General features: G+C 37.3%; 1 protein-coding gene across 1 annotated transcript; it reads left to right on the top strand.

Moving 5' to 3' along the window:
• The first annotated feature begins 2,677 nt into the window (after nucleotides 1–2,677).
• Nucleotides 2,678–5,408, top strand: gsc (goosecoid homeobox). Its single transcript, NM_001016704.2, has 3 exons — nucleotides 2,678–3,143; nucleotides 3,927–4,186; nucleotides 5,034–5,408. The coding sequence occupies exons 1-3, from the start codon at nucleotides 2,825–2,827 to the stop codon at nucleotides 5,184–5,186; spliced, it is 732 nt and encodes a 243-aa protein (NP_001016704.1). The 5' UTR covers nucleotides 2,678–2,824; the 3' UTR covers nucleotides 5,187–5,408.
• Nucleotides 5,409–13,151: the final 7,743 nt, after the last annotated feature.

Genomic DNA, 13,151 nt, shown 5'->3' with positions numbered 1-13,151 from the left:
CAGATTTATACAATGTTGGGATGTTGGCAAATTTGTCTCCCCAATGAAAACTGAAAACATTATCCAAATAAACAAGAGCAATGTAAACAACAAGATCGACTGTGTTGCACCAGATCCGCAAATTGCTGCATATGCTGCGGCTGCATAGATTTAATCAGCTTTAAATGTACTGATCTGCTCCTAATATTTAAAATATGCCGAATATTATTATTATATAGGTCACTAGGACTTCTCGTGTGGGGCATTTAGATACACTTGCACGAAATCATTATTGAGCGAGTAAACCTCACACTGCCGCCGCGACTGTCCGCTTCTGAGCTGCGCCTGGGCACCCCATGCTGTGCCATTACATTGCTAACAACACAATTGCTTAGCAACTCCGGACAACACAATTTACTGGCTTTATTTAAGGTATTCCAATCCTGATCCTGACAATGACAGTGTGACAAATGATTAGGTTTGTACTGATCTCTTGCTATGAATATGAATAAGAAACTAATGCTTAGAGGCAATCTGTTTTCCTAAGTTAAATTACGTTGTGAAAATCGCAACTGGAGAGTGACAAAAAGTACGAATGGATCTGGTGCAAGCCAAGAGGGATACATGGAACTTTATGATTGATATATACATATATAAATGAGAGTGATAGGCGATAGATGATAATAGATAGAGACAGACAGAGAGGACAGAAAGACATGTTATAAATTGGGAGGTCAAATGTAACACCAAGTGAAAAACTAGAAAGGGCGAATGAGGGAGAGACCCCAATAACCATTTCATTGCTGTGACTTTTATATTAGGGCTAAAATATTCTAGCTGACAGGTTACCTATTATCCAGTAGACTGCCACAAGTTCAGTTTGAAAGAATGGGAGCCAAAATATATGTATACAGGTATGGTTTTCTTGTAGCGTCTATGAATAACAAGGTGTTGTTAATTTATCAGACCTTACATTACCCTATTTAACTCTGAAGTTACTGGCAACTGAAGAAATATAAAGCAAACTACATTTTCATATGAATAGTGCTATAGTGCAATGTATATATGTAGACAGATATAGATAGATAGATAGATAGATAGATAGATAGATAGATAGATAGATAGATAGATAGATAGATGATAGATAAATGATAGATGATAGATAGATAGATAGATGATAGATAGATAGATAGATAGATAGATAGATAGATAGATAGATAAAGACATACAGACAGACAGACAATGAGCGACATTCTAACCAATTTGGATAAAGAAAATCACTGCTTGAAATTCCCATATATTACATGACCTGTTTTTTTTTTTTTATTTTCCAATAAAAGTGTATTGGCTTAATCCTTTATGGCCGTTCCTTACATTCCCCAAAGATCTGCAGATGCGCATTTGCCACAGTCCCCAATAAAGTTGCTAATATTCTATAAGTTTGTCGCGCACTGTGATGGCTCCATTCTTTCCAGGGCCAGATCATTTGTTCCTTGTAAACAGAGACTAATAGTTTGTTTTGATTCGATGCCTACAATTTCCTAGGTGTGTGATGGAGTGCTGATGGCTAAATAGCCTAATCTCATTCCCTGCACCTCCTGTGGATTCCCCGCACCAACCGTGCCAGACACAGAGTATTGCAAATAACAGGGACATCCAGCCACAATCAGCCTTAATAAATGCAAAACAAACTCCAATTTTAAAGACGTCAACTTAGCTTCATGGCAAATATTAAACCATAAGAGCTACTTTAATACCGTGTAAAGTCTGAGCATATTTAATGATTTGACTCTCACCAAGCGCACACAAAGAAAATGTATTCCAAACTGATCCAAAAATTATTCCAGGCACATAAATAAATTAAATTACAATCAATACAGGATTTCCAATCATACACTCAAATCCTTTTTTCATTGCAGGTTTTCTTTTTCTTCCCATAAAAATAAAATAATGTAAAATTCACAATCACTTTTGGTTTGATCTAATGCTTCACCCGATCCTCATCCAGGTTCTTTTTCTTTATAATATTGGAAAGCTGCAGAATTGTACGTAAGTAAAAGGCAGATGCTGGGTTCTGCAAACGAGAAATAAAATAATGGTTACTTTGCAGATGTTATCATGCGATCACAGTGAATGTATACAAATAGTTACACATTACATACATGTCTATGCCAGAGTATCTCAGTGCGACTTGTTTGTAAATTGTTTATCATGTAACCAGTATATGACTTCAGCTTCGATTAGTTATTTCTGATCTTCATGTGAGCATATTGGTACCTTAACCATTTCTTACCCAGAGAAACGAAACATTCATTTCTATTGCCTAACCAAGCACCCTGCGGAGCTAAAGGGGTTAAACAAAGGATTGGGATTGAGAGCAAGGAAATTGCACCCGTTAATGTCCCATCACACCCAATGAATGGGTTAATGACAGCCAACAGCTCAAGGGACAATAGCATTAATCAGATTAACCGTGAGCAATTAGCTCTTCTGAATAAGTACAGGGAGAGTCTGCCATTTTTCTAAAGGTTTTCCTAATGGAGTGGATTAGTTTGATTACATTAAATCTCAATATACAGATGAGTCTCCTCTCACCCCATCCCATCCCAGAGTGGAGCTGCTGTGCCTGAGAAGCGCAGGGTGACGTGGTAGCACTATATAAGGCGAGAGGCACACATGGGAGAGCACTGCAGTCTGCATGAAGTTTTCAGCCAGGAGAGAGAGAGACAAAGTCGCAGAGTCTCCTGCTTTCTACTCACTACCCAGCAGAGGATTGCCCCCCACTAAACCCAGCGCTAAGGAACCCCCAAACAGGACTTGCTTTCCCTCCTCACACATTTGGGTGATGCCTTCTGGCATGTTCAGCATTGACAACATTTTGGCTGCCAGACCTCGCTGCAAGGAGTCGGTGCTGCTCCCCCAGAATGGCCCGATGGTGTTCTCCAGTCTGGGGGAGTCTCTCTATGGCCCCGCAGATTACAGCGGATTTTATAACCGAGCTGTGGCCCCAACTTCTACTCTTCAAGCGGTGACTGGATCTAGGCTGGGATTCAATAACTACTACTATGGACAGTTGCACGTACAGACGCCTATGGGCCCCTCATGCTGCGGGGCAGTGCAAAGTCTGGGGACGCAGCAATGCTCCTGTGTGCCCCCCGCTACAGGTAAGCGCTACCAAATCGCATATGTAGTCCCACAAGCTCGTAGCCACAGCAATAGCAGCAGCTTTATCACAACTTTGTGAGTTGTTCTTTACACTGATAGGGAGTGTTTGATTTTTACAAGAAGACGATAAAAAGTACCAATACCTCCTGAGAGCTTAGTTTTCTTACAAGCTAAATTGTTAGTTTATTGATCGCACCAACACGCCCTGAGCGGCTCCACACACGCAAGGATAGAGGATTTCTAGCTGCCGGGGTTGCGCAATGTCGCACACAATCTCTTGCGTCCCTTTGCCATTTGCTGCCGGCAGGGCTGAAGAAGTGTAGAAAGTAGAAACTAAAGCACTGTTTGTACCGTCTGCATCATTTCAGACTTTTATGGGTGTTAGGGGTTTTATTAAATAAAATATAGGTTTATTTGGTATAACTATATTAGGTATGTAGTTCTAAGGAGGTTAATGCAGTACAAGAAATTATGTGGCTCACTGTGACAGCTGACATGCAGGGACATTTCTTTTCTACACTGCTGCAAGTTTAGTAACTATGGGGAATTCTATTCCCTCAGAATTTAGCAGTGACCCTAGCTTAGCCTACCTTTAATAAAATAGCATTTCTTCCTACCAAGACTACTAAATATCCACACACATAAAGCTCCACATAGACGTTTATTTAAGCATTTTAGTTCCAGAGACAGGCAAATGCTTTGTGGGGCACAGTGTGTGCTGGGAGGGCACTGGGGAAATGTGCTCTGAACTTTGCTTTAATCATTATTATTTTGCCTTCTAGCATATGATGGTGCAGGATCAGTGCTGATGCCCCCAGTGCCTCACCAAATGCTCCCTTATATGAATGTGGGCACTTTGTCACGGACTGAGCTACAGTTGCTGAACCAGCTGCACTGCAGGAGGAAGAGGAGGCACAGGACCATCTTCACTGATGAGCAACTGGAAGCACTGGAGAATCTCTTCCAAGAAACCAAGTACCCAGACGTGGGCACCAGAGAACAGCTGGCAAGGAGGGTTCACCTCAGAGAGGAAAAAGTAGAGGTAAGTTTTACATATGCCTGAAATGCACACATGTGCTGTGGTGGTAGCTATCTGTTGGGTAAATGACAAAAATACACCATTAAAATTTGATAAACTACCCAGGGCCCAAATGTGTATTTGTGCCAATCATTAGAGGACAATTGATTTTTCTGAAGCCAGCTCTCTAGACGCATATATATAGACACTTACATAAATACACATGTATTTTCATACTCACTGCATCTTGTATGAATGCAGAGCAGGGACATAACACAGTATTCATGGGAGCTCTTTGCTTTTACAAATGGAGACAGGTGGCTTTGCACCAGAATCAGTCCATCTCAACTTGTATATTTTCCATACTCTGACCAAGCCATATCATATGCAATGCCCTGTAAGCAAGTTCATAAGCACGCAGTACAGCGGGAATGCTTATCTGGGACAAGTACAAATGCTTATCTTGGCTTAAGACACAACTAACTTTTTGTTAAACTTCGGTAAATATTTGGGGTATAGTACAAGTGTGAACAACCAGTGGCTCGCAAGCCAGGTGCAGTCTACAGTGCATTTTTTATGGTCCTTGTTCTGCAAAGGGGTCCATAGACTTCTTTATAAGGTAACAACAATTTCAGTGACGTGGCCCACAAACATCCGTTCTATTGGCCTGCTACTTGGGATAGACATGAAACTAGGGTATATGGCCTCACACATTCACTGATATTAGAACATGAGACAGAACATGAGACAAACCAATGAAGCAGGAGTTTTGTGCTAAGAGTGAATGATATATTAATTGAAAGGGAAACATTTGAGAATAGTATTAATGCAACACATATATACAAATCTCATTATTTGCTCTTTGTTTCAGGTTTGGTTCAAAAATCGAAGAGCAAAGTGGAGGAGGCAGAAAAGATCTTCATCAGAAGAATCAGAAAATACCCAAAAGTGGAATAAGTCCTCAAAAAACTCAACAGAGAAAGGGGACGAACAGGTTAAAAGTGACCTGGACTCTGACAGTTGATTGGTTCCTCTGGAATAAGACTAAAGACTTGCACATCAGGATAGCTGAACGCCCCAGCAGTGCCATGATGTGGGATCTGTACATAAAGTGTAAATATTATCATTTCATTGCCTGTAAATAAAAAAGAATGTGCAGACATTTTGCACAGATACACTGTACTGAATTTACTATTTATACCTTAAGTTAAAGGAATTGCTACAATAAACAGATGGTGAAAAATCATTTTCTCTGTACCTCATTGGCTCAGTCTTTTAAGCAAGGCCGGGAGGATAAATGGGAAGGTAAGTAGCTCTGTAATTTAAATGGTGCTTACTCTGAGTTCTCTGAAGATTGCTAATAAGGAACATTGCATTTCTGTCATATCAGGTATCAGGAACTAAATAGGATTAGCTACAACTTCTGCAACAGGGAACCAGATTAATGGATTCCCAAAGGCTAAATAACTTCAGTGCACTAAGTTGGAACTACAGATGTTTAGCTTATCTCAGCATGCTATTAAAGTCTCTTATACAATAATATATCTGTGTATGTATATATATATTGTGCGTCTGTGCGTATGCATACACAACTATATTCTGTATTTGAAATATATGTATGCCATTTTTTTGTTTTCTATTGCTTTAACTAAAAAAGAGAATGAAAGAGTATCTAGTCCTCTAAAAAATACAGTTTTTTGACATTTTTAAGTTTATATTTAATTTTTTTAATCATCCCTGTTGTCTTTTAGGAAAAACATCTAGGAATCTCTACTAAAATATATATATTTTTGTATAATGAAAGCAAAGGTAATTCTAAGAAACTTCCCATTATACATTAACTTTGCTATTTATGAATTTAAATACAATTGAAAGCAGTATATTTTCTCTTTCTGTCTGTTTAAATTCTGTGCACTGCTGGTTCTGCCACCTGAAGCAATTATCAGACGCAAGCTGATTTACAGACCTAGAGTACAATTGGCTTCTGCTACATTGCTTCAAGATTTAGAGCCAGAGAACAGAAAGGGATAAACAAGTACTTCTTTCAAAGGCAATTACAGTTACAAATAACTTTAGAAGCACTGAACAGTTTTCTAATTCATGTAAAATGCTTTGAAGCAGACGCCCACTTTAAAAATGTAATTTTTATTTCAATATCTTCCCCATGTCACATGCAGAAAGCCTTGGAATCTATTTATTTGTAAGTTAGCCTTTTCCCTTTTAGAGTATTTGATTTGTGTTATGCACCAGAGTGTTATATCCCATAGCATCTGTCTTGACTGAGAACAGCGTTTTTACAGCTTCTACAGTGTATAGAACAAATTGTTAACGGAGCGAGGGGCAGCTGACTCCTGCAACTGAGCAGTTAAGCATCAGAGGCCTGCTACTTATTACTGTAACAGCCAGCCGCTCACCTGAAGCCTCATTTCCGGCAGAATAAGACTTGAAATTAAACAGCGTGAAACATATTTTTGCTTTATGTATTTTTGTCCACCATTCTTTTTTTTTTTTTACAAGAAAACTTTTAGGCGTTTCATTTGAGAAGCTGGGACCAAGAAAATAAGTCTGAAAGCAGCAAATCTCATGCTCTGTGCTGCTTACTCTTTTTTTGGAACAAGTAAAAATTATTTAGAATGACAGCAATAACCAAAGATGGCATTTTTAAGTAAGGAGATGCAGCACCTTGCTTTGAGTAATCCAGGCAGTAATAAGTGACCAGTGTGCCATACTTACTAGTGAAACTGCTTCTTTTCACAGAAACAGCGTCCGCCGAGGAGAAAAATATCTCCAAGAGAGTTTTTAAAAAGCCAGACATTTTCAGATACCATAAAAGTGATGGTCTTTTAAACATCCCCCAAAATCAGATGATTTGCACCAGGAATATCCACATTATTAATGCATAGGTAACTGTGGGAGAAAGGGCGACCGCCTGACATGTTTTTGTTTAATGTCACTAATTAGCATGTTTGTTTCTAGAACCACTTATAACTCAGAAGCAGCTCCCATGTGTCACCATTGTGTCACCCGCCACAGTGAAATATTGTGACCAAACACAGTGGGGGGTATTTATGGTTTATATGCACATGACACTCCAACATATTTTAAAGAACAACTGAGTTTTGTAATGGTTTTGATGCAGGTCTGTAGGGCTTTCAATTTGTTTGTGCACAAAATCTTGCTTAGAAAGTTTCATGACGTATATTCTGGCTTAGAAGTAGTAAATAAAAAGGTACACTGCCATGTCACCAAAGTCTAAACAGAAATATGTTTGGTTACACAAAAAGATACTTAAAACTTCCCCCCACAGAACTATATTTTGCATCTGTAAACCAGTAATAAATGCTCCTTAAGTCTATCGGTTACAGAGAGCTTAACGGCACATTGAGTGTCCTGTGGCAAAAGTGCTCACTTCCAAAGCTGTAAAATCCCTGACCGCATAGAGCCCTCCCTTCCGTAATATAGAAATGACTCACAGATGCAAATTATATTCACACTAAGAGCAAATAGGATATGTAAGTGAAAAATAATGAAGATATTTTATAACCTGTTCAGAAAGCAGAAGTTTTTAAAGAATGTATCAAGAATTTTACTGATACCATTGTTTCACAGTTCTGTTTGCTTGATGCAAAATACAGAAATGTGTTATAGAAAAGGTGTACAATTTATAATTGTAATAAATGAATACTAGGTTTAGAAAATGATACTATACCCCTATAACATTACGCACATGCATTTATATATAATGTTATCATTTCTGGCTGTCTTTGTAACTGTGATCAACACCGGGAACCAAATATAAAAAAAATCAAATGGATCACATTTCAAAATGTTTCGAAAAGGCCGAAATTTAGAAAAGCTTCCATACCGTGACGCAAATCTGAATGTAAGAAAAGCAGTAATGAATTCAGTTCCATACAAATTGATTAAAATAATGTTATTGAATTGAGGATACAGTACAGGTACAAAACAGCTGCAATAAATCAGGATTAAATGCCCCAGTAGTTAGTACATTAATATGTCATTTGCTTCAGCCTCTCTGCATGCACACACACACTCATAGATTTATCAAATGTGAGGATAAGATTCCAAGTGAAAAAAAAAAAATGACCCAAATGTTATTTTATTGGGCTGATTTATGAAGTACAGATTCTCCTTCGACTCTTTCATAAATCAACATAATACAATAACATTTGGATCTGAAGAGGGTTTTCCCCCCATTAGCTTGATAAATTTTGACCACAGCATTTTATGTGCATGTTTGTGTTCTGGGCGGGTGCAACTTAGTAATCCAAGAGTTACAATATATGATGTGCATTCTCTTCTCTGGGACACATTTGTACCAGTGACCCCCATAGAATTCCACAAGGAATTATTTCATTCAAAAAATGGTTTTAATATTGCCAGAAAAAGCTGTTTCCACGAGCAGGGCCATTAATATGAATCTGTGCATCACGTAGTATCTATTTTCCCCTTACGTTTTTAAATTCTTGTGGCAGAGAATAATATAAGAAGATGGAAATAATAGGCACAATATGCATTTGTAATATATACAGGATGAAAAAACAATTCTCTCACTCTTTGGGGTCAGTAGAAGGTTTTTCTAGAACTAAAGGCAAATAGACACGCATCCACTTAAAACTTTGTCTAAAATGAAATTACAGTACAGTAATGAGGTTAAAGCTAACCATTCAGCTGTGCAAGGGTTAACGTTTTGGGCATGTGTCTGGATATAAACACACTCTGTACACTGTAGGTGAGGGACTTAGTTCCACGAAGGTGACTAATCCCAAGGAAGACTACATGCCCTATTACTTCCACTCACTCTCGCTCCCCAACATTTATTTTTGCCAGTGTTTCTATTGCTGCGTTTTCACCTCTGTTTATTTTTTCTTTTCCTAAAAGGAAACCTCTATACTGCAATGCAAAACCACCCGCCACACCGTCCAGATGCTTTAGGATTTGCTTCAGATCTGGTAAGAGCCATTGACATCATCTGTGCACATTAACTGTTTTCTAACTGAATGGAAATGCTATGGCTGGGCAGGGAGCATTCTCTCACACAAACCACTTTGTCAGCGCCACATAGAAATGATTAGACATGATAAAGCCTCTTATATACAATATGTTTAAAAGAGTAAAATGACTTTGCAAAGCCTCATACTTCTACATGAAGAGAATTTGGGGTGCACAGAAGGAGTTGCCAGCCTGATCCTCTTGCCCTTGCAGACGTACTCAGAATACTCACCGTTCAGTGTAGCATTTATTCCTCGCATTCCTCTGCAAACAGTTATTATAACGTTTGATATACATATTGGGCAGGGCTCTCTTCACCTCTTGTATCGGTTATTGATTGCTTTATATGTTACTCTATATGTCCAATGTATGAAACCCACTTATTGTATAGCGCTGCAGAATATGTTGGCGCTTTATAAATAAATGTTAATAATAATAATAATAAACATATTACCTTATGTATGCATAGCTTTTCGTTTTGCTTTAGAATGATACCAGCTTTCATTTTTCATAGCCTGGGTCTACTTATTGCTTGGATTGTAAACGTGTAAACGTGGACCTTTATAAAAGGACTTTTAATCATCAAAAGTATATTTTGACATGAATTTAAGTGAAAATACCAGTCAACAATAATTAGATTGCCATAAATTTTATGTTTCCGTTTCTTGTTAGTGCTAACGAATCCTTTAACTGTCTGTATGCAGATATATATTAGACTCAACAAGTTATTTATTGGATGCAGTTTGTGCATATAGATGTTTAGGTGGATGTCAATTCATAGTCTTATGTAAGCAGTCATAGAATAGTTTGCTAGACATTGTTATTAAATGTATTGAATACTCCAGAATGCCAACTGCATGCTATTCAATTATAATCCATGTTAGATGTTTTTTTACTTCCTAAAGTGAGTTTTCTTTCCTTCTGCAGCTATGGTTCTATGGTTTTCTAATTCTGAAATGAAACATCAGCAAGGCCCTGCGTGGAAGCATTCACTTACTTTACAGCATGCCAAACAGTAATTTGCTTCTTTGCTATCTATAATTAGGTAAGCAGACGTTCACAATACAAATATATAATTAATATGCATGTTATAGATGTCATTATAGTTTACCAATGAGTTTACCCCTCTCCCTGCATTTACCATGTAGCAGTGGCACATATTAAACGATAAATGGAATCTTCTATAAGACTTATTTCACAAAGTTCCAATTTGCTTTGATTATTTACATAAATAAATTGTTCTTTAATTTCTGGAGTGCTTGCTCCCTTGGAATCTGATGTGTGCTTAACGTTATACATGATGAATAATTAGGTTACCTTTTTATCTAATAGTTCTTCTGATTTTTAGATAATTTCAAATTGTGGAGAGCTATACTGTGTCAGTTGTGTGTGATATTGCAATTCCAGCACACACAAAAACAGCAGATTCCAAACAAATTGCATGTCCACTGTCCTGGGTCACCATTTTAGCATAATGTAAAACATCTGTTTGCCAGAAAAAAAATTGCTTTGTTGAATGGACAGTCTAGGTGTGCTTTTCTTGCAAAAGTTTTTTTTTTTACATGAAAATAAAGGACATTTTACCATTTTTTCTTAGATCTGGAAATATTGGAACCATTAGTTTAACTTTATTTCCCATAAAATATGGGTACATATATATTTGACAAAATGTAAAAGTGCGGATTGGGGAAGTTGAAAAAAATGATTTTCTGCTGTGGAATCTCTATGGAATAGTACGGCATGGAACTAAATTCAAGATTTACAGTGTTTACACGTGATGTGCAATGCTGCAAATTCTGAATGACTTTTACAGAGCAGTGTTTGTAATAACCAGAAGCACTGTCACCGCCGCTGCATTAATTCAGAAGAGGTGTGCAATATTACTATCTTGAAAAATAAACATTGCGTTAACTCTACTTTTGGCATTAAACTAAGGCTGGAAATTTGCTAACTTTTTGTAAATAATTTATCAGTAGTTCTGGGCTGCTGTGTACGTAGCAAACCTGTTCTCCTCTAAAGCCAGTCAATCATTTTTTTAATCTTTTTTCACTAAAATTAGCAACTAAAGGAAGTACAGAAAGCTCCATTCTAATAAAGAGAACAGCATTTAAGATAAGGCAATTTTCTGCATCTTTTTGTTGAGCTTTGTTTAAGCTGGGCAATTCATTAAACCATAATTGGCACAGTGCAATCTTTAAATTATAAAGCGGCAACTGGTTCATAACTGCTAAAACCTACATCCCACACTTGGTACTACAATTCTGGTATTGGTGTAATTACAACATTTTTCACAGTTCCTTAATAGATATAAATCAATTTGTAATGAAGCTTTCTCTTTGAGATTAATCATAGATAGGCCAACACCATTCACACAGTCACCTATTCTATTGCAAATGATTCATATTCATATATTGTAAATGTAACAGCATTTCTACAATAATAAGCGTATTATGGAAATATTTATGGTGGAAGTTATATTTATATACACAGTTATATACTTTTAAATACAAAGCTTTTTAAACAGCGTTTTGTAAATTTGATTTTGTGGTAGTGTTGGAAAACGTGTGGGAAATTTTTAATAACATTTTAAAAAATCATTTGTGTTTGTACTTTACAAATCTTCACACCAAATATCTTCAGGTTTATCCAAATAATTGCATATTGCAAATTCCATAGAATTTTTGAAAGTAGCCTGCCTTAAGAGAGACGCATTGCTAAGAGGGGGATTCAGAAGTATAACATAGAACTGAATACAGAACGTTTAACTTATCACATGTTTTATTTTCATAAGATAAAGCTTATGTTAACTTTTCGTTCTCTTATTTCTCCTTAAATACTTTCATTGTAGCATTTATGAGACAGCAGATTCACTAGTTGCTGGAGGGCATTAGTGTACAGAGAGCCAATTGCCAGTTCTGACTGATGTGTAATTTCAATATAGATGTCCAAAACAGAACATTAAGGTATAGGCAATGATGGACCCTAAATAGATTTTAATGTGATAAAACCCCTTCTCTTAAGTCTCTATTACATCTGAAGTAGCCAATGTCCCCATGCAACCTAAATTCTGTGCAAACAAGCACACTCCCAATATTAAATGGATAGTTTTTTTATGAATATGTTTGCCAGACATACACTGATTTATAACCACCAGTGCCAAATCCCCTGTGTTTGTCTCACTTTGACTTGCGATATTCTACATATAACTAATAGTCTCGATAGGAAAAATTCAAATGCTCTCAGGAATTAACATCTGAAGTAAAATAAGGCCCCACTCAAAAATTCTCTTGTAAAACTGCTAATTTACTGACTTGTCAATGTCATGGGCAAATCCCCCTAATTTTCAGATAGATGGAAGGAGTAACCAAAAAAGTGATACTTATAATTTTTCCTTAAACTCTTGCACCTACTCTGTTCATTTAACCAACCCAAGCTTGAAAAACTCCACCTGGAGTTGCCACATCATCCCATAGTTCTGTTAAAAAATATTGCTGATCATTTTGGACAAGGATTGTGACTGAGCCAAAAGATGTTAAGAAAAAGAAGAAAGGGGCCAATTTATCATAGCTTAGTAATGATAGTTACCACTTGGTAAAACACTACCAGAGCTTTGAATTGTAACAAGTGAATCTTTATATATTAATAGTAATAATTTTCCAAATCTTTTCAATCTGCATGCAGTTTGCATATGGAAGCGAGGATTCGGATGGGTGCTCAAAGCAGTCAAGCACATCCTGGTACCAGTATCAGCTTTGATAAATATATCAATTTATTTGATGGCAGCTATATTGTAAAATAGAGCAAACTGTAAGTAATCCTTTGGGATTCCCTAGCTCAGTGCTGTCCAACTGGCGGCCCGCGGGCCGCATGCGGCCCGCGACCCCCCTCTGTGTGGCCCCCCACCTGTCTGGCTGCTTTGATGGCTTACCTTTGAGTAAGCATTAAATGGTATCAGTACTGAGATTAACTGGCCCCC

This window comes from Xenopus tropicalis, chromosome 8 (genome assembly GCF_000004195.4).
Source record: "Xenopus tropicalis strain Nigerian chromosome 8, UCB_Xtro_10.0, whole genome shotgun sequence".
NCBI lineage: Eukaryota > Metazoa > Chordata > Amphibia > Anura > Pipidae > Xenopus > Xenopus tropicalis.
This window is presented reverse-complemented; position numbering and strand designations above follow the sequence as displayed.